Raw genomic sequence first — 20,284 nt, forward strand, 5'->3', positions numbered from 1 at the left:
GCACTAGAGTGGCTCTGGTCTCGGCAGAGCGATGCCCCGGAGGGGCAGAGCATCGCCCCTGGTGGGCGTGCTGGGTGGATCCCGGTCGGGTGCATGCAGGAGTCTGACTGTCTCTCCCAGTTTCCAGCTTCAGAAAAATACAAAAAAAAAAAAAAAAAAAGCTGTGCCACATAGAATAAGTTCTTCACAAATAAGCTTCCTATCGCTAAAGCAGCATCTTGTTTAGGGGGAGAATGTCATTTACCAACAAAATAATACCTCTGCTTTAGGGCAAGTAAAAAAACAGATAAATTAGAGAGGATTATTAAATTATAATAGGATTTACAGCTATATATTTTTTGAATTTCTGTATAGGCAACCATAATCCATTTAGGTTTGCTTCAGTCTACACTGTATTAGCTATTTGAGCAAACTTTGCTGAGATAGAGTGAGAAAGTTTTAGTCTTATAAGTCACACTGCTCAGTGAAGGTCCATCTCAGAATATGGTTAAACTTCTTTTCTGGCAGTCTGGTTAACAAGTAAAACTGACATATGAAACAGAATAATTAAATGCAAAAACTCTTATGGGGAGGTTTGGGTCTTTTTTAGACACATGTTTAAATAAATATGGATACGTTATGTTTTTGGTTACTATTTCAAAATTCAAAAAGATGTAGAGAATGAAAAGGGTGTAAAGAATAATAGCATCTGTCTACCCAAAACTCAGGCTCACAAATAAAACTTAACTGTATTTTTTCCTGATCATATACATTTTTCTTCCTTTCTCAAGAGGCAATCTAGCTCCTGCTATTTAATTTTCAGCTTCTTAGAATGGTGATACACTGTTTGATGAATAGTTGAATAAGGTTTCAATGAAAGTACAGAGGGGGACATACCTGGTATGTTTGTGGTGAAGAGAGACTAGAGGTAGAGTATCCATTCATTCTGTAATTTCTTAAATAAATATTAATTACATTCCTATGCTGTGAAAAGCTCTGTGTTGGATGCTGTTTGAGATAGGTTATCAAACATAGGCCTTTTCTTCACAGAAGCTTAGGGTCTGATTGGTGGTTAAAGGCCTGTATACAGAGTGGCTGTTATACAAAGGGGGAAGTAGCATTGACTAATTCAAGCTGTGTGATGAATCCGGTGCATATGGATGTGCTGAGTCAGGAAAGACTTAAATTGGACCTGGGCCTTGAGATTTACCTGGCGTAGGATGGACTGAGTCAGGAAGGAGACTAGGATCAGAGAATAGCTAGAAAATTATTTTTTGTAGTTAAGCGAGAGAGTACTATCTCAAATTAGAACAGGATCAGGAAAGAAGAATTGATAAATAGGAAGATTCTTGAGGAATTGTAAGGACCTGGAGCTGTTAGAGGCACAGATGATGGCGTCCAGGCTTTGAGAGGACATTTAGAGGACAGTGGAGGAGAACAAACCATCCATTTGGTTTGAGTTCAGGCATGCTTTGTTTTTGTTGTTGTTGTTGTTTGATTTTTTTTTAATACTTTATTGATTGATTTTTACAGAGACAGGAGAGAAAGGGGAGCATGGAACGGGAAGTATCAACTCATAGTTGCTTCATGTTAGTTGTTCATTGCTTGCTTGTTGTATGTGCCTTGGCCAGGACAGCCCAGGGTTTTGAACCGGCAACCTTGGCATTCCAGGCCGAAGGTTTATCCACTGCGCCACCACAGACCAGGCCAGGCATGCTTTGTTTGAGGTGCTGGTGAAACATTTAGGCAGAGGTGTCCAATGAACAGTTAAAAAGTCAAACTGTGGCTCAAGAAAGAGCTCAAGATGTCAGCTGGGTGCCATTTGTTTAGAGCAGACTAGGCATGTTAGACTAAGGACAAGGTCAGTGGAGGGTTAAGAGAGGAACCCACAAGACCACACAATATCCTGGAACCATGGCTTTTCTCTCTGTGTCTTTTGTTATGTTTTGTTTTGTTTTGTTTTTTTACAGAGAGAGAGTCAGAGAGAAGGATAGACAGGGATAGACAGACAGGAATGGAGAGATGAGAAGCATCAATCATTAGTTTTTCATTGCGCATTGTGACACCTTAGGTGTTCATTGATTGTTTTCTCATATGTGCCTTGACCGCGGGCCTTCAGCAGACCGAGTAACCCCTTTGCTCGAGCCAGTGACCTTGGGTCCAAGCTGGTGAGCTTTTGCTCAAACCAGATGAGCCCGCGCTCAAGCTGGCGACCTTGGGGTCTCGAACCTGGGTCCTCTGCATCCCGTCCGACGCTCTATCCACTGCACCACCGCCTGGTCAGGCTCTCTGTATGTCTTTTATGACAGTTGTCACTTGCCTCTTGCAGGACAGTATTTGCAAGGTAAAATCCACAGGAATATCAAAAGAGGAGGTGGGCTGTTTATGAAAAGATTACTGGCATAATAAGGATGTTTGAGGACAGTTGTGAAGGTGGATGAGTTTGAATTGTAGGTAGGTAATAAGGACATGGAAACTAGTGAGGAACGACCCCTTTTTATCCCAAGGAGTTGAGAAGGTAAGGGGAGATGAAAGATCGGTTACTTGGGTGAGGAGAGCATATGAGACTATGGCTTGTTCACTTATTTTTAAGAAAAGGGGGAATTTAATACAATTGGACGGTTAAAGCAGAGGTTCTCAAAGTGAATGTAGACTGTGGACTTCTTGGCATTCCCGAGACCTTTGTAGGGATCTACAAGACCAAAACTGTTTCCATAATAACACTTAGAAGGTGTTTGCATTTCTCAGATTAGTGCTGACGGTGTATAAGCAATCATTGGTAAAACTCCTGTTGCCTCAATACATGCCAAGGGGCCACACGTGGTGTCTTCCACTACCACTCACTTGCATCAAAAATAATTCACTGAAGAATGCCATTGATGAAAGACGAAAAATAATGAATGCTGTTAATTCTTGACCCTTAAACACTTATCTTTTTAATATTCTGTGTTGATGAAATGGGAAGTCTGCAAAAAGTCCTTCCGCTATGTGCTGACAGATGGTGGTCGTCTCCAGGAAAAGTACTTGTGTGATTGTTTGCATTGCCAGGTGAACTTTTTTTTTTTAATGGACCATTAATTTTACTTGGGAGAATGACTGACAAACCTTGGTTTTTTGGAATTGGGTGTCTGACATACATTTTCTCAAAAAGGAACAAAATGAACATGTTGCTTTGATTAAAAATAAAAAACCTGACAGGATTAGTTGCTAATGGTTCAAATTTGACCTTTCAAGTGAAAATGAGATTTTTGGGAATTTGCATCTGTCGCATGGAGCTTGATGGCTTCCTATGACTTTTTTATTTGAGATCTATGGTGATAGTGATATTAATGAATTTGATTTTTTTGGTATTGTATAATAAAATGTATTAATATTTACAAAATATAAAAACCAAGTATTTTCAAAATGACCCAAAGCATGATAGTATAAAATTTTGCATGGGTAAAAAAATCCATTTGAAGCATACAAAAAGTTCATTGAAAAGGTTCAGAGTCAACATTGGAACTAACCTTTAAGAAACAGCTCCTTGTCAAGTTTGATGAGCTACCCAAGAATATCTACAATTAACTGAAAAGGTTCCTCCCTTCCCCAACTATGTATCTGTCTAAGGCCATAATTCTTCATATACTTCAACTAAAAGAATATACCATAGTAGATTGAATGTAGAAGCAGACATTAAAATCTAGCTGTCTTCTATTTCATCAGACATTAAAAAGAGATTTGCACAGCCTGACCTGTGGTGCAGTAGATAGAGTGCTGACCTGGAATGCTGAGGTTGCTGGTTTGAAACCCTGGGCTTGCCTGGTCAAGGCCCATAAAACAAGCAACCAGTGAACAACTAGAGTGAAGCAACTACTTCTTGTTCCTTCTCCCTCCTCTTTCTGTAAAATCAAAAAATCTTAAAAGAAAAGATTTGCACATATGTGAAACAGTGCCCTTCTTAACTTTTAAAATTGAAAATAGTTATTTTTTTAATTTAAAATGCTATTTAGCCTGACCTGTGGTGGCACAGTAGATAAAGTATTGACCTGGAACACTGAGGTTTGCCTGTTCGAAATCCTGGGTTTGCCCAGTCAAGGTACATACAAGAAGTGACTACTATGAGTTCATGCTTCCCACTTCTCCCTCCCTTCCTCCCTTCCTCTCTTCCTCTCTCCCTTCCTTCCTCCCTCTCTTTCTCCTTCCCTTCCTCCCTTCCTTCCTCTCTCCCTTCCTCCCTCTTTCTCCCTCCCTTCCTCTCTTCCTTCCTCTCTCCCTTCCTCTCTCCCTTCCTCTCTCCCTTTCTCCCTCCCTTCCTTTCTCCCTTCCTCCCTCCCTTCCTCCCTCCCTTCATCTTTTCCTCCCTCCCTCCCTCCCTTCTTCCTTCCCTTCCTTCATCTCTTCCTCCTTCCTCCCTCCCTCCCTTTTTCTCTTCCTCCCTCCCTTCCTCCCTCTCTTTCTCTTCTCTCTAAAAATAAATAAAATCTAAAATGTTATTTAACATGTAATAAGTTTTATTAACTTAAAATGCAGTAACATATTATATATATATATATATTTAACTTTTACATTGATTTAACAGAGAGAGAAAAAGGGGAGGGGAGAGAAGAAGAAGAGAGAGAGAAGCATCAACTCATTGTTTCACTTAGTGGTTCCATTTAGTTGTACGCTCATTGATTGGGTCTCGTATGTGCCCTAAGAATCAAACCCGTGACTTTGTTGTACCTGGATGATGCTCTATTCCACCAAACCAGCTGGCCAGGCCCAACATGCATTTTTTAAGTTATTATTTTTAATTTCTAATATGATGAACATCAATAGATATAACCCACGTAAGCTGAAGCACTTTGGAGTCCTCAAATTTTTATGAGTGAGCCCTGAGACCAAAATGTTTGAGAACCGTTGGCGTACCGTAGAGGAACAAAAAGGAAGAGAGCGAGGAAACAAAAATAGATGAGAAAATTGATCCAGAGTTTCCTAGTTATTAGACTTGAGGAGATGAGGACTTTAGAGATAAGTAGCAGTGTGACTGAAGAGAAAAAGGCTAATTCAGGACACATTTTGAAAGAAGAAATGGTAAGATTTGGTGATAATTCAGTATGGGGTGAATGAGATAAAAAGTTTAACAATAGCTTGTGTGTTAATTATGTTTTTGTACTATGGGCTAGAAGCCAATTATTGACAGAACCAGCACAGGTTTATGGGTGGATGCTTCTTTAGAAATACTATTTGGGGAAAGTGAAGGAAGAGGGAATGGTGATTGCTTAGGAGAAAGAGCAGCTGTAAAGAAACAGGCAAATGTTTGTAAATAAAAAGGGAAGGAAGACCAGAGGCAGGTCATGGATAGGTAGAGGCGGAGGGAGTCAACATCTATTAAGACTGTTTTATTTATCAAACGTGATTCAGAAATACTGTCTTGGAAACTGATGTTAAAGGCCTGTAGCAAGCAAGTGACTGGACACTGTCCACAATACCTAGTGTTCTATAGAATTTGAGGAGGATGAGAGTAGCAAAAAGACTTCTCTTAACCCATTTATGTCTCACGTTCCATTGTTGGAACGGTAGGGACATGGGAGTTATTTATATCCTACGGCTCAAGGTAATCACTGAGGTATACTGCTCACAAAAATTAGGGGATATTTCAAAATGAATATGAAGACCAGAAGAAAGCATTTTATTTTTTTTAACTAAACAAGAACATCAGAAAAGCAAATGACAAGTCAAAGAAAGTTGTTTGATTATACAAATGAGATGCAAAACCAACTTTTATTTCATTGGTGAAAATGCACTGTACAAAAGGCTGAAAGTACTGGAGTGTCTGCACGTTCCCTGACCCCCTAATTTTTGTGAGCAGTGTATGATTTTTCATACTTGTCGGCCTCCAGAGGGTACGGGCTATCACGTGGTGCACAGTCCGTCACAGCTGCAGATGCTGGGAGCTTGTCAAAAAGCGATGTGAATTTTTGGAAAATTTTTGAAGAACTGAATTTCAAAAATTTCAACTTCTGGCATAAATTGGTTAATGGGATGATCTTCGGTAATCTCCAGGGATCTCGTGGCTTTAACAGTCTGGCTTTAGGAAGAGGGAATCATTAAATGGAAAATGAAAGCAGTAAGTGTGGGCCAAGTTGGAACAGTTTGATAATCAGAAAAAAAGGAGGAAATTTATTATTTGGGAGGAATTGTGAGTTCAGATATGGTTATTTAAGACAGAAGAGTTATAAACAAGAGAACTACTTTTTAGGAGAGAGAAATTTAAGCACATGTACTATAGCTATGAATCCATAGACCAGAAAATGAAATAATAGTGAAAAACTAGACTCTTGGTGTTAAAGTTGATAAGACTAATGATTAACTTTGATATAGTATCTCATCTCAAGGAGGTTTGGTTTATAAAATGTTTCACTTTTTTTTTTTTTTTTTAGCCTTACAACATGTAACAAGTAAGTTTTGGCTACTTCTGTGGTGAGGAAACTAGAAGTTAGCGCTGTGAGGGGTCTAGAATAGCTTTAGCTTGAAAAGGCCCGTTCTTTGCAATGAGGGAAGGGCGAGGGGATGATTACAAAGGGCACAAATAGGTGTGTTGTTTGTTTTCTTTTACAGAGACAGAGAGAAAGGCAGAGAGAGGGATAGACAGGGACAGACAGACAGGAACGTGGAGAGAGATGAGAAGCATCAATCATCAGTTTTTCATTGTAACACCTTAGCTGTTCATTGATTGCTTTCTCATATGTGCCTTGACCGTAGGCCTTCAGCAGACCGAGTAAACCCTTGCTCAGGCCAGTGACCTTGGGGTCAAGCTGATGAGCTTTGCTCAAACCAGATGAGCCCACGCTCAAGCTGGCAACCTCGGGGTCTCAAACCTGGGTCTTCCGCATCCCAGTCCAACGCTCTATCCACTGTGCCACCGCCTGGTCAGGCTAAAGGGCACAAATAGGTTTGCAGTTATGTTGGTGGTGGTGACTGGGGACCCAGCCAGTCTATGGACTACACCATGCAGAGTCCAGCAGTGGGAATAGCTAAAGAGACAGGAAGTGAGCCAAGAAACCCCCCTTGCCTTTCTCCACAGGGTATTCCACAAAAGTGTGCAATTCAAAGGTTCTCTGAAAACATCACTGGGAGGAGCATCACCCTCCACTGGCCTATTGGATTCCTGGGGAGTGAGGACACTATCCTCTCATGAATTCTTTGGATATTTAAATCTGTGAGATGTAAAGCATTGCGAAGAGATAAGGTCTCTTTCTCTCCTCCCTTATCCCACTGGTATTGGGTAAGGTATACCCTTTATTGATGAGCAATTTAATATTAACTACACAATGAAAATAAACTCTCCCTTTACAGTGTCCCGGTGGATTTAGGTTTGGGAAGGGGTCCTTTTGGAATAAGAATGAGCTTAAAGAAAGTCCTCTCTGACCAAATCTCAATAGTTGGTGATCAACTGTGGAAGTAAAAATGCATTTCTGCTTCACAGTCAGGTGTATCAGGGTGCGTCCCAGGGCACCTCATCCCTTCCTAAGTGCCCCTGTCACCCTTCACACAGCTGTTCTTCTGCCCGAGTGAGAACTTCAGAGAGAGAGGGCTGAGTGTGTTTGGAAAGGAACTGTGCAGACGGACAGTCGGTGTGGACTACGGCATCCAGGCTGAAGGGGGCTTCTGAGGGGGTGAGGTTAATCGGATGACACTGTAGAAGAGAGAGTACTATGAAAAGATAGTTGGGAAGCTCCCAGAAGAAAAAATTTGCAGCAGCTTACTGAGATGTCTTTTCACTCATTTCGAACCTGGGTAAGGTTTTGGAACTTAGGTAGAAGCAGGGTCCAGGCTGAACAGTTTAGAGGACAGATTAATCATGAATTTAGGTGTCTTTTGTCAATTTGGGCATTAAAACTGGGATTGCCACTGCTCCCAACTTGTCTGGAGGGACGTTTGGATGACTAGTTGTCCTTGTGGAGAAACAAACAAACAAATAAGTTATATATATATATTTATATTTATTTATTTATGAGTTCCGTATGTTGAGAGATACAGACCTGTAACCCCTGACAACCAGGGCTGTCCTGCAGGTGCGGCGTGGAGGTGCTGCGACTGCCAGGAGCACCCCTGCCCCCTGCGGGACTGCGCAGGGCCTAGGGACTTGGAGCGAGCCCCCAGTGAGCTATAGGCTGTTTGTGTCCAGGGCGAGTTTTGAGGTGACCAAGCCTGTGCAGCTGCTCTTCCTGCTCCACAGCAGCTGCCAGCTGGGAGTAGTTTCTGGCTCTTTCCCCGAGTGTTTCAGGTTGAACTAGACGCTAGACATTCTAGGGCACAGTCACAATTGGGCAGCAGTGTAGAGATTGTTTCGAAAGGAGAGTGGGGCGTGGAGTAGAGAAACTGCTGGGTGCTGCCCCTTCACCCACTTCCCCTTTTCATCTGCATCCTGTTTTTCCCTCTGGTCCAGCTGCCACCTGAGATAAAGCAGCTGCCCTGCCTGAGCCTGGGGGCAGGGGAGGGTGGGACTGATTCTGCTCTGAAGTGGTTCTGCCCTTGGGTGTGCCTGGGTTGTGCTGATTTGGTTTGGTTCCTGCCTCCCTCACCCAAATGCCCATGTACCTTGAGAATCAAAATGTGGTTGAGCCCTCTGGTGGGAAGGGGTCTTCTGTAGATGGCTCTGATGGTGCGGTTGACTGCCCCCAGGTGGCTCTCTTAACACGGTTAGCTTGGGGCCATGGCCCCTTTCTGTTACGAGTTTAACGCAGGTGATCTGGGGCTCTCTTAACCCTGGTAATCAAGCCTTGTTTATTCTACCCTTAGTTTTTTAGACCAACTAAAAAACACCCACCCCTCACTCAGACACCTTTGAGAATGAGCAAGGGGTGGAGTGTTTTTCCTTCTTTAAGGATACAGCTGCCTAGTTTCTCTCAAAGCTGCCATCCTGGGAGCATGACTTGGCACAGCTGACATGAGTGAGGGTGATGCAGATGGTCTTCTCAGCTCTGCTTGCTTTGATTTTTCCGGTTTCTTACAAAAGGCAGTTAGCATTGAACTTTGGTGCCGATGTTATAGATCAAAGGTAACATAGCTATTTTGTTCTTCTTTCCTTATTGTATTTTTCCAAGACCTGTTATCTGTTACCTGCAGCTTTCCACATCTAGGGAAAATTGGCCTATGAATGTATGGCTCTAGGTATGTAGACAATTTAACGAAATGAACAAAATAAGATGAGAGACTCTGTTACAGGTTGCATATTATTCTTAAGTTCTAACTTTTTGAGCACAATTTGCTTAATACATTATTTCATTCCCTGATGGATACTGACTTTAAAATGTGAGAGAAGTGTTAGAATAATGTGAATATCATTTTTTCAACCATAATTAAGTACGTACCCTTAGGCTTTTGGATATAAGGTTGACCTATAGCTCAATATTTAAATCAAATTCAACAATGAAAATCTCTTAAGTGCAAAAAGTAAGATGACCAGCCTTAAGGAGATCAGAAAACAGAGGAAAGTCTTCTGAGCATGCCCTGTGACCTTCAAGTAAAAGGTGCTTCTAGCATTACGGTGGAGTGTGTTGAGAGAGAACACAGCCCAATCTTTCTGCATTTAGCAGTATGTATTACTAGATCCCGTTTCTTGGAACATTTCACTGGGGTTTAAAATCATTGTTTCAGCTTGGACTTCTGATGATTGACCCTTGAGTTAGAATCCTGGTTGTCTTTCACTGCAACGGGGAATGCAGAGCAAGTCTCCCCCGAAGCAGTCAGGTCCCGGCCTTGTTAAATGAGAACTTGCATTTCAGTTTTACCCCAACATCTGAGTAGCCTGGGCCTCTGCCAGCATGCCTCTTGGATTTTACTTTTATTTACCCTCCTGTGGGCATTGGCCACACTGTGCTCTCAAAGAGGAAGATAAAAGGTAGGCCTCTTTCTACTTTTGGTGTCTGACATACTGGTTTTCCACATGACAGGGAGCTGAGAATCACTTTCAGATAATGATTCGAGTCAAATATTTTACCCTGTGCACTTGGAGTTTCTCTTTTACTGCTTTCCTCACCTGTCACAGCCCCTTCGTTAGAATGTGTTGCTGGAGGACAGCAGCGTTGTCAAACTTGGTGCACTTTACAGAAATACACAAAAGCACCGCAGAAGCAGCTGTGGGGCCACCTCCTCCAGATGTGGTACTGACACTCCCCAGAGAGGCATCTTCATTGTTCTCTTTCTTTGTTCCAGAAACAAAGGCCGATAACGAACCCAGCTGTTCGCCGGCAGCTCAGGAACTGTTGACGAGGCTGGGATTTTTACTGGGAGAAGGGATCCCAAGTGCCACACACATAACCATTGAAGAAAAAAATGAAACCATGGTAATGCCCGAGGAAGCCCCCGCATCTCATACCTGCTCCGAGGATGGATGAAGGGATCTCCCCTCCTCGAGTGGGGAAGGCACTGTTCAGTCATATGAGTCTGGGCTGTTGTGAATTGAAATGTACTGCGATCACCTGTGGGACTTTGCAGTGGGGAGGTGGGGAGAGGCAGGAGGCTACAAAACTTAAGGAAATACCCACATTAACCTTCCTGTCACCACCCAGAGAAGAGGGGCTAAATGAATTAAAGTGGCTGAGAGGATTCCTTCGTAATGATGCTACTTTTATCTTTATGGCCCCATTCTTCTCATCTGGCTGCTTTGGTATTTGCTTTCCTGTGCCTTTTTTTTTTTTTAGCACTTGAGATTTTGGATGGTCAGTGGAGTGAAGAAAAGATTTATAGGAGATGAAGCAAGCACAAAATGAGATGAGACCAAATGGTTCCTCTACCGGAGAGCACCCCCCGTCCTGGGGCCCAGCAGCCTGCCACTTCCCAGAGATGTGTCCATTTGAATAGCAATGAGGGACGGCGCTTCTGCCCCCTGCCAGGGTCTCTGCCGGGCGCGTCATGCCTCGATTGAGATTGCAGTGACCACCAGTCTCCTTCCCCTGCTCTCAGAGCCCATAAATCTTCAGGAATTGAATCAGGTTGCAGTGCCTGTGAAACATTACAGAAATAGAGTTCCCAGGTTTTCCGTTCAGAGGTCAAAGAACCCATTTATCTTCTGCAGACTTAAAATGAGAGGAAGTCTGCCTGTTTGCTATTTCTGTTTTACAAATGTGCATTCCCACTAAATTATTTCAAAGGCTGCCCTTGCCATAAAGAAGAAAAATCCCCGGGGAGGGGAACAGATCAAGGATGTTTCTCTTTCAAAATCTGGAAGACTATATAGATATTATTAAGCCCCTGAGATTTTGAGAACTGTATTCCCCTTTCCTGTTTCTTAGTTTCATTGTTTTAGCGTCAAAAAACAGAAGAATGTGCAGAAGCGTCCTGTGTGAGCCCTGCTAACTCCTCCTTCCGTTCATCTTACAGTGCACAGCCCTGAGCCAAGGCATCAGTCCTTGCTCCACACTCACAAGCAGCACCGCCTCTCCTAGCACCGATAGCCCCTGCTCAACCTTGAATAGCTGTGTCAGCAAGACGGCAGCCAACAAAAGTCCCTGTGAGACCGTTAGCAGCCCTAGTTCCACCCTGGAAAGCAAGGACAGTGGAATTATAGGTAAGAAGCACACTGCTCGGTAATGTAATGGCTCAATGCACGTCAGCCAGAGCATTCATTCACCAGGCTCTTCTCAAGAGGGTTTCGCCTGGTCTGTGAAGGTCGGTCTGCCAGGCAGGGCCCGCCTGTTCTGTACAGACAGCACTGGCTCCACGCACAGCACAGCCGAGAGAAGGAAGCATCGGCTTTTACATTCCTTGTTGTTTCTTTGATAACACTGGGCTCATCTGGTAAGAGATTTTCCCGATCAGATCTGGCCTGGGTAGTTACAAAAATCTGCCCTCCTCACTAGTGAATTGCATTTTTTGGGGATTGGGTCCCACCGGGAGCCAGCAGAGCAGTGAAATCCATGCATATTGCACAATCTCCCTAGCCCGATCTCAAGGTCACTGACATCCCCACATATCACCAGGCGTTAATTCTTTAGTTTCTTATAATGGGATCTGACCAGTTTTGAGCCCAGAATTTTTAAAAGAATGCTGCCCCCCACCACCACCACCACACACACCTACATGTAGTAGGTGTGGTTGTCTGCCCCCCCACCACCACACACACAGCCACATGTAGTAGGTGTGGTTGTCTGCCCCCCCCCCCCACCACACACACATCCACATGTAGTGGGTGTGGTTGTCTGCCCCCCTCCCCCACCACACACACATCCACATGTAGTGGGTGTGGTTGTCTGCCCCCCCCACCACACACACATCCACATGTAGTGGGTGTGGTTGTCTGCCCCCCTCCCCCACCACACACACATCCACATGTAGTGGGTGTGGTTGTCTGCCCCCCCCACCACACACACATCCACATGTAGTGGGTGTGGTTGTCTGCCCCCCCACACACACACATCCACATGTAGTGGGTGTGGATGTCTGCCCCCCACACACACACATCCACATGTAGTGGGTGTGGTTGTCTGCCCCCCCCACCACACACATCCACATGTAGTGGGTGTGGTTGTCTGCCCCCCCCACCACACACACATCCACATGTAGTGGGTGTGGTTGTCTGCCCCCCCCCCACACACATCCACATGTAGTGGGTGTGGTTGTCTGCCCCCCCCCACACACACATCCACATGTAGTGGGTGTGGTTGTCTGCCCCCCCCCCCACCACACACACATCCACATGTAGTGGGTGTGGTTGTCTGCCCCCCCCACACCACACACACATCCACATGTAGTGGGTGTGGTTGTCTGCCCCCCCCCCACCACACACACATCCACATGTAGTGGGTGTGGTTGTCTGCCCCCCCCCACCACCACACACACATCCACATGTAGTGGGTGTGGATGTCTGCCCCCCCCCACCACACACACATCCACATGTAGTGGGTGTGGTTGTCTGCCCCCCCCACCACCACACACACATCCACATGTAGTGGGTGTGGATGTCTGCCCCCCCCCACACACACACAGACACATCCACGTGTAGTGAGTGTGGTTGTCCTGAAGGGAGGAGGGTCAGGAGACGGAGATTTAGTCCGGACTCAGGCTGCTCGGCTGAGTGACGTGAGCAATGTTTCTGTTCTCCCCACATCTCTTTCCTGTCTGGGAAATGGAGCACTCTGATTAGTTTAGTAGTTTTGAGTCCCAGGTACACGCTGGGATCATCCAGGGAATTGAAGAGCCTTGTTTTTACATCCCACCGCAGACAGACTGCTTTTCAGTGTCTGCAGGCAGGCCAAGGCATCCCTGTCTCAGGCCTCCAGCGGGCGCCTCTCAGAGACAGATGTGCGGGGTGCCTCTCAGAGACAGATGTGCGGGCCCACGGGACGGTTGTCCGGGCTCCTCTGCTCCAAGGCCGTGCTGCTGTTTAACATCAGTGCTCTACTGAACAGTTCAGCTCCTTCCCTTTTGCCGAGTTAGGCACATGTCTTTGATGGATATTTTACATTTTATTATGGACTGATCCGCACTTACTTCCACATTTACATGTAATCAAATGGAATGACATTTGAGCTCCTTCTTTTCTTCAGTGACCTGCAATCTCTTTCAAGTGCAGTTTGGAAAGCCACGTTTCAGGTTCGCCCAGTTTGTATTTTGGAGATTGTCCCAGAAGATGTGTGCGATTTCTGGGAGCAGACTGTGGCACCCTGGTGTCACCCTCACCACGGCCTTGTGTGGGGCCCCTTCAGCAACAGGCAGGCAGCTGCTTCCCTCAGTTTGCACTTGGATTGGGCTCTTTGGTGGATTTTTGTTTTGTTAATTGCTCTATTGAGATACAATTTACACACCATAGTACTCATCCATTTAAGCCATTGGATGGTTTTTGGTATAATCTGAGATACACAGCCATCACCACAGTCTAATTCAGAACATCTCCATCATCCCAAAAGGAATTCCTTACCCATTTGCAGACACACCCCATTCCCCCCTCACTGCCAGCCCTACTCAGTCTACTTTCTGTCTCTATAGATTAGCTGATTCTGGACATTTCATATAAATGGTGGGTTGAGGTTTTTGTAGCAGATTTACATCCTTCTCAGTTCGCTTCGTGTGAGCACGTTATGCTAATTCCCATTCGCATCTCACGCTGCCTCCCTGCCTGCTGTTTAGTCTCGTCAGTCCAGCCAGTTTCCCCAGTCTGACTCTGTTCTCCTGCCATCTCTCTGAGCTGTCCACCATGGCTAGGTCTCCAGTATTAATTCTGCAACAGCCAGATGACTTCTTTGTACCATTCTTAGCTTTTCTGAAATTCCCTCTGCTCTGTAGAGTTTATTTTCGTTTAAGGAGTTGGCCAGCTCTACAATTTTATTTATTTATTTCTGGACAGCCTGTTCCTTTTCATTGTATGATCTGGCCTTGGCATTACAAGCTTCTTACTATAACCAAGCCAGTTTCTTATTTTGACAGAAACTTTTTCAGTAACCAAAAAATGACATTCATTCATTCATTCATTCTTCTCTCTCTCACTGAGTTACCGTACTACAATTTAAAGTGTTCTAAAGAGAGGAGAAAAAGGTTGCTGGTTTGGTTTTCTGTACTGTCAATGAAAGATTGAGCAGTAAGGGACATTGAGGTTCTTAACTAGTGCTTGATTTAATTCAGTTCCACTCAGTCCTGGACTGGTTAGTCGTCTTCTTCTAGGCTCTCCCTAGCACCTAAATATTTTCCTTCAAATTACTTTTTCTTGCTTTATTATTTACTTTTGTCTCCATATGGAGAGGAGTCTTATCTGTATTATCCCAGCTTTCTACTGAGCACACCTAGCCTGGTGTTGGGAATGAGAAAGAGAATTGTTGGTACAATCAAGTTGCACTGAAGTTGGTTTATAAAGAAGCTATGCAGGTGGTCCTGTCAGATCTTTTAATGTCATTTGTATTTTAAGCTCTCTTGTCTTTAAAATTAAACGACACATTTTACGTCATTGAGGCTGTCCTTCATCTTTTGGCTCAAGTCACCACATTCCCTTAACTTAGTAGATGTCAGTGGGAGGAATTAAGAAGTGATTAGTCCCCCTTTGACGGACCCCCAGCCTGGAAGCTGTGCCTCGTGTTGCTTTCTCTGATCTCCTGCAGGGAGCAAGCACTGTAGGTGGCCAAGAGGGAAACACTGTGCTGGTGACAACGTGCCTCTGTTCCCTCTCCTTTCGTGACCTGCAGAATTAGTCTGTGGCTAAGGGACACGTTGGAGGAGTGGTAGGGGAAAAACGCAAGTATTTCCTTCCCAGACAGACTGTAGCCACAACTCTTTGAAGAGGCAGCAGTGGTGAGGCCAGAGGAGGGAAAGAGCCCCCCTGAATCAGTGGAGGGGTGCAGGCTCCATCGCCTCTTCAGACAGCCAGCAGGGATCTGTGACTCAGCTGTGGTTCTGTGGTTGCGGGGTGTGTGTGTGGGGGGGGGTGCTTTTTCTCCCTGAAGAACAATGTTTGTTTGTATAAGGTGTAGCCTGGGAATGGCAACCTTGAGGCCTCTTAAATGTTTAACAGAATAAAATATTCAGGAACACAGCGATCCTAGCCGGCAGAGATGAAGGTGAGATACCTTGGCCTGCTGCTTTGGAAGGCCTTGGCAGCTGCTTGTGAAATAGGCTGGTTCGGATCCAGGTTCCAGCTGACCTAGGGCCAGGAGAAGGTAGGCCGTGGCTTTCCGGTTCATTTTCCATTTTAAGTTGTTTAAATTCGTCAATCCTTAGAGCTCCTGTTGGAGTGGCCAGGGTTTGGGGGCATGCTGGTATAAATGCACACAGCCGCGTGACGTGACAAGCTTTGGGGAACGGTAGGCTCCCACACTACAGGGCTCAGACAGGCGTTCCCTGCGCAGCATTAACACCATTTCTCTCTAGGTCACTTAGGGAAAATTTCAAACAGTGTTAACCCATCCTTAAACATTCCTGGGCCTCCCCTTCTAGTTAAGCTGAGTTCCATCATGCTGATTATATCTGATCTAAATATTTTGGCCTAGCAATGCCTGTGGGAAGCGTCTCCCACATGCCCAGACGCCTCCTCGGGGCCGCCACCGGGAACCTTCCCTGGGTTCCCCGCCACCAGTTTTGACATATTGCAAGGGAAGAGAATTTTGTTTTTAGGAACTGCTTAGTAAGAGAAAAGGCAGGCTAATAACCATTAGAAGAATTTGTTGGACCCCTTCCAGTCTTTCTCTGTGGAGGCCAGAGCTTTGAAGAACCCTCCCACCCGTTCCCACTGTATTGTGTTATACTGAGGGGAGTCCCACTTTATCCGATTTCAGGAGGTCCAAGTTCTACCAATATAAATGTCTGTAGAAATATAATAATTCTGTCGTGTAGAAATACTGTCTAAATTAGATGGGATTAACTGGATTCCTTATGAATATCTTTTTTTTCTTTTTTTTTCTGAAGTTGGAAACGGAGTCAGTCAGACTCCCGCATATGCCCAACTGGGATCCACCCGGTATGCCCACCAGAGGGTGATGCTCTGCCCATCTGGGGCGTCGCTCTGTTGCGACCAGAGCCATTCTAGTGCCTGAGGCAGAGGCCACAGAGCCATCCCCAGCGCCCGGGCCAACTTTGCTCCAATGGAGCCTCGGCTGCGGGAGGGAAAGAGAGAGACAGAGAGGAAGGAGGGGGGGGGAGGAGTGGAGAAGCAGATGGGCACTTCTCCTGTGTGCCCTGGCCGGGAATCGAACCCAGGACTCCTGCATGCCAGGCCGACGCTCTACCACTGAGCCAACAGGCCAGGGCAATATCTTCTTTTCTTAAAAAAAATAAAATGCCTTACTCTTTACATATTGAAATCATTGGCATGACCTAGAAGTTAGTATCTGATTTCTTCCAAATTTGCCGTGTGAAAACGTTTTCAATGTGAACCCCAGGTGTACCCAATCATCATAAACTAGTTTTTCAAGTACTTGCTTTGAAAAAAACCACAACTTTATAAAGAACTGGCTTTTTAAAAGTGTTTCCTCCATGCCTGAGAAAACATTTTTTTCTTGGTGACGTTCCCTTGATATAACTGGCTTCCAGCTGTTACAAATGGAAATTGTAAAACCAGCTTCAAAAAAAAAAAAAGTGTGCTTTCATCGGAAAACCACCTAGATGTTTTTTTAAAAGCATCGCTGAAAATAGTGGGTTTTGAAGCACTTTTTGATTTAAACATATTGTTTAATACTTGTTTATGTCCGTATCAGGATCGGTATTTTGTATGTGTGTATTTATTTCAGGGAAATGGGCTTTTCTCTATTAGAGAAGAAGGAGAATGGATATTAGATAAGGAGAAACAAACAGTACCCAGCTTTCCTATCAAGATTTTAAAAAAATAATAAATCTTTCCTACCCATTAATGTGTGTGGTCAGCACAAGGACTTACCAGTAGCAATTAGAGAAATTCTGGCTGAGGAAAGAGATCATTCAAAGTCAGTCATCCCTTCCATTGCCTCCTTCTACTATCTGCTGGTGCCTGCTGACATTCATAATATCTCCAAATGACTTTTGTAGTGTGGGTGGATGTGTTTCCTTTAAGAGCTGCTGTTAGGACAGCTCAGGGAAGGGATTCCAAGTGGACAGTGGCCCTCTCTCCCCCACAAGGCTTGTTTCCTGCACAGTTGAGGTGTGTTACTCACCTGCTGAGCTCCCTGACATCTGAGCCAGCATTCCACCAGGCTAGGTAGCTTTCAGGATGATTAAGTGCTCAGGACTTGAAAAGGGTAAAGTAAGAACTTGGGTTCTTCCTGCTGGCTTTCCCCTTTCTTTGGTGGGAGTGGCTTGCATTTCTTTTGTCCTTCCCACTTTGAAGCTGAGAGGCAGGTATAAATTCAGGCAAGGGAGTTCCTTCACAGAAACATTTCTCCTGCAAAAGTGACTTACAGTGAAATAGCGGACACTTGGATTCTTATCCTGCTGGGTCTTATTAGAGTTTGATAATATTTGTCTTTCTGCCAAGTTGCTTAGGATATTTTTTAAAAGTGATCAAGGGCTGACTTTTATCTTCCTTGTCTCTCTTCTCTGCCCTCCGAAGCTTGTAAAATGAAAGTGATTCCAGAGGTAGCTTTAGACCTTTGATTTCTTGGACTTTGTGTCCCAGGAGAGATGATCAGATGCAAAGAGAGGCGTACAAAGAGGAATTCATTGTACTATATTTTCATTTTTAACTTGTAAATCCTGCCCTTTTGATTTTATGCTAATGCTGCCTTGTTGCCACCCATACTGCTTTGCTTGCTACTAAACTGAAATGGTTCGGATTGATTGGATAATAACTATTTAGTGCTTCAGATCTATGTTAATATTCATTTTAGTACATTGCCTGCAATTTAAAAAATTATCCTTAATTATAGACACTTTTTTTAATCTCTCAGGTGAAGGAGGGAAATTTGCCTTTACATATATAATTCTGTAACCTATTTAATATGGGAAAGAAATCCTTGGTGATGATTCAAGTTGGCAAAGCACCTGCTGGTTATGTCAGTGTAGGAAGCATTTATTGACACCTACTGTGTACCAAGAGCAAGTTTGTCCAGTACCGAGACAAGGGACAAGAAAGATAAGGCATAGTATCTGTTTCAAAACTTTTCCACCTGTGGGACCAAAGAAAGGTCTGTTGTCCTCTTTGGTGTCTGGGCAAGTTGTCAGTTGTAGAACAGGGTTTAAAACATGGCAATGGTTGACACTTCTGATGGAAAGTGTATGTTGTAGATGCATAATAATACCAACCGCTAATGGTGCCTGTGCTCTTTTATGAAAGATTCTAGAACTTTGGGGAATCATTAGACTGTGTAAAAAGCTCCACTGTCTTTGCCTTTAGTGTGCAGGTTATGTGAAGCTTTAAGCACTGTGCCATGTACTGTCTCTAGAAAAAGTCGTGTTTAAATCCAGAGGCTTTTCCCTGGAGACTGTGACCCTCCGTGTCAGACTGAATTGGGGCAGTGTAGCTCAGTGAGGCAGCTCTGTCCTCCTTCCCCCGCTGCCCTGCTCCAGCTGATCCTTTAGGTGTGTCCACAATCCAAAGCCTGAAGAATGCTGCTGTGAATGTGTGGCTCAGGTCCCTGGCCTTGCTGCATGTCATAGCAGAGCACGCCTTGCGCAATGCAGCGAGCACTGAGCTGGAGATCTGGTACAGAGATCTGTCTGTCACAAGCCAAAGCACAGGGCATCTGTGCAAGGCCAGAAGGGGAGTAGGGCTCTGCAGCGCGGTACACACGGCTGGCCAGAAGATCCAAGCTGTTGTCCGTGAAAAGTTGCAGAAGGAGAAGCCAGAAAGTTCCCTGGAGCTAAAGGTAAGTCAGGTACCCTCCCAGCGGCATTCCAGAGAAGGGCGAGTTAGCTCAAGGGCCTTCGCTGGAACCCTGTCCTAGCTGTGCTGCTGCGCTGAGCGACTTAGAGAGCCGTCCCTCCAGGTGGGCCGCAGCCTCTGTTCCTCGTGCAGTTTGTCAGTCTGTGGGTGGGCCAGAGCGAGAAGCACAGTCTGGCGTTTCTGGTCAGGCGATTTCATCCATGCCATCTTTCCCTTTGTCACTTGGGGAAATCCAAAATATGGCATGGCAGGCTGAGCCATGTGTGGTGTGAGAGGAGCAAAACTTAGGTCAAGAGGACCAGGGTGTTCCCATGCTGCTTCCTTGACTTGTTCCTTTGACCTTCCCCCACTCACGCGTCTCTCTCGCTTTCCCTGTCCAAAGTAGTTAGTGATCTTCATTCGGTCAGGTCCAAGCAGGTGCTGTCTGCAGTAGTTGCATTTTCCTTTTTTATTTACTTCTTCCCTTCTCTCATTTCTATAAGTGACCATTGTGTGTCTTTCTTGTTTGATCTTTAATTCACTGGTCACAGAGCTTTAACTTTTAAACTTTTCCTGTCAACTATTAAGCTGAATATAGAAGTTTAAAAATGTGCTTTTTTTTAGTGCTACTTTTTCTTCAATTGTATGGGAGGAAAACATTCTTGAGTACTGATGATATATGAGGCCCTTCACATAGGCCCTTGTATCTGATCTTCTCCACAGTCCAGGGGACAACAGAAGGTTCTCTTCTTGAGCGCTGGCTGCGAAATTGGAGAATGCGAGACAGTTATGGCGTGCTTGAAGAAAATTTCAACTTTCATTTTTTTTTATTCTTTTAAAATCTGTATGTGTGTGTGTGTGTGTATTTAAATTTTATTGATTGATTTTAGAAAGAGAGAGGAAGGGGGGGAGAGAGAGAATCATCAATTTATTGTTCCAGTTATTTATGCAAGAATCATTGAGTGATTCTTGTATGTGCCATGATCAGGAATCGAACCCGTAACCTAGTGGGATGACACTCTAACCAACTGAGCTGCCCAGCCAGGGCTCAAACTGTCTATTTTTGTGTGTGGTGTATACCAG

The 20,284-nt window shown here is 44.6% G+C and overlaps 1 protein-coding gene across 5 annotated transcripts in view; it reads left to right on the plus strand.

Annotated features, from left to right (window-relative positions):
* The window catches only part of TANC1 (tetratricopeptide repeat, ankyrin repeat and coiled-coil containing 1), a 261,224-nt gene that overhangs the window by 166,890 nt on the left and 74,050 nt on the right, over positions 1-20,284 (plus strand). For 4 of the 5 annotated variants that reach the window (XM_066346733.1, XM_066346736.1, XM_066346734.1 and 1 more), the window contains 2 exons: positions 10,162-10,292; positions 11,329-11,515. In XM_066346733.1, the coding sequence (XP_066202830.1) occupies positions 10,162-10,292; positions 11,329-11,515 (318 nt within the window). Of the gene's footprint in view, positions 1-10,161; positions 10,293-11,328; positions 11,516-19,068; positions 19,206-20,284 lie in introns of those variants that run through there. The other variant, XM_066346737.1, reaches the window with a different exon arrangement.

Source organism: Saccopteryx leptura, chromosome 7 (genome assembly GCF_036850995.1).
Source record: "Saccopteryx leptura isolate mSacLep1 chromosome 7, mSacLep1_pri_phased_curated, whole genome shotgun sequence".
NCBI lineage: Eukaryota > Metazoa > Chordata > Mammalia > Chiroptera > Emballonuridae > Saccopteryx > Saccopteryx leptura.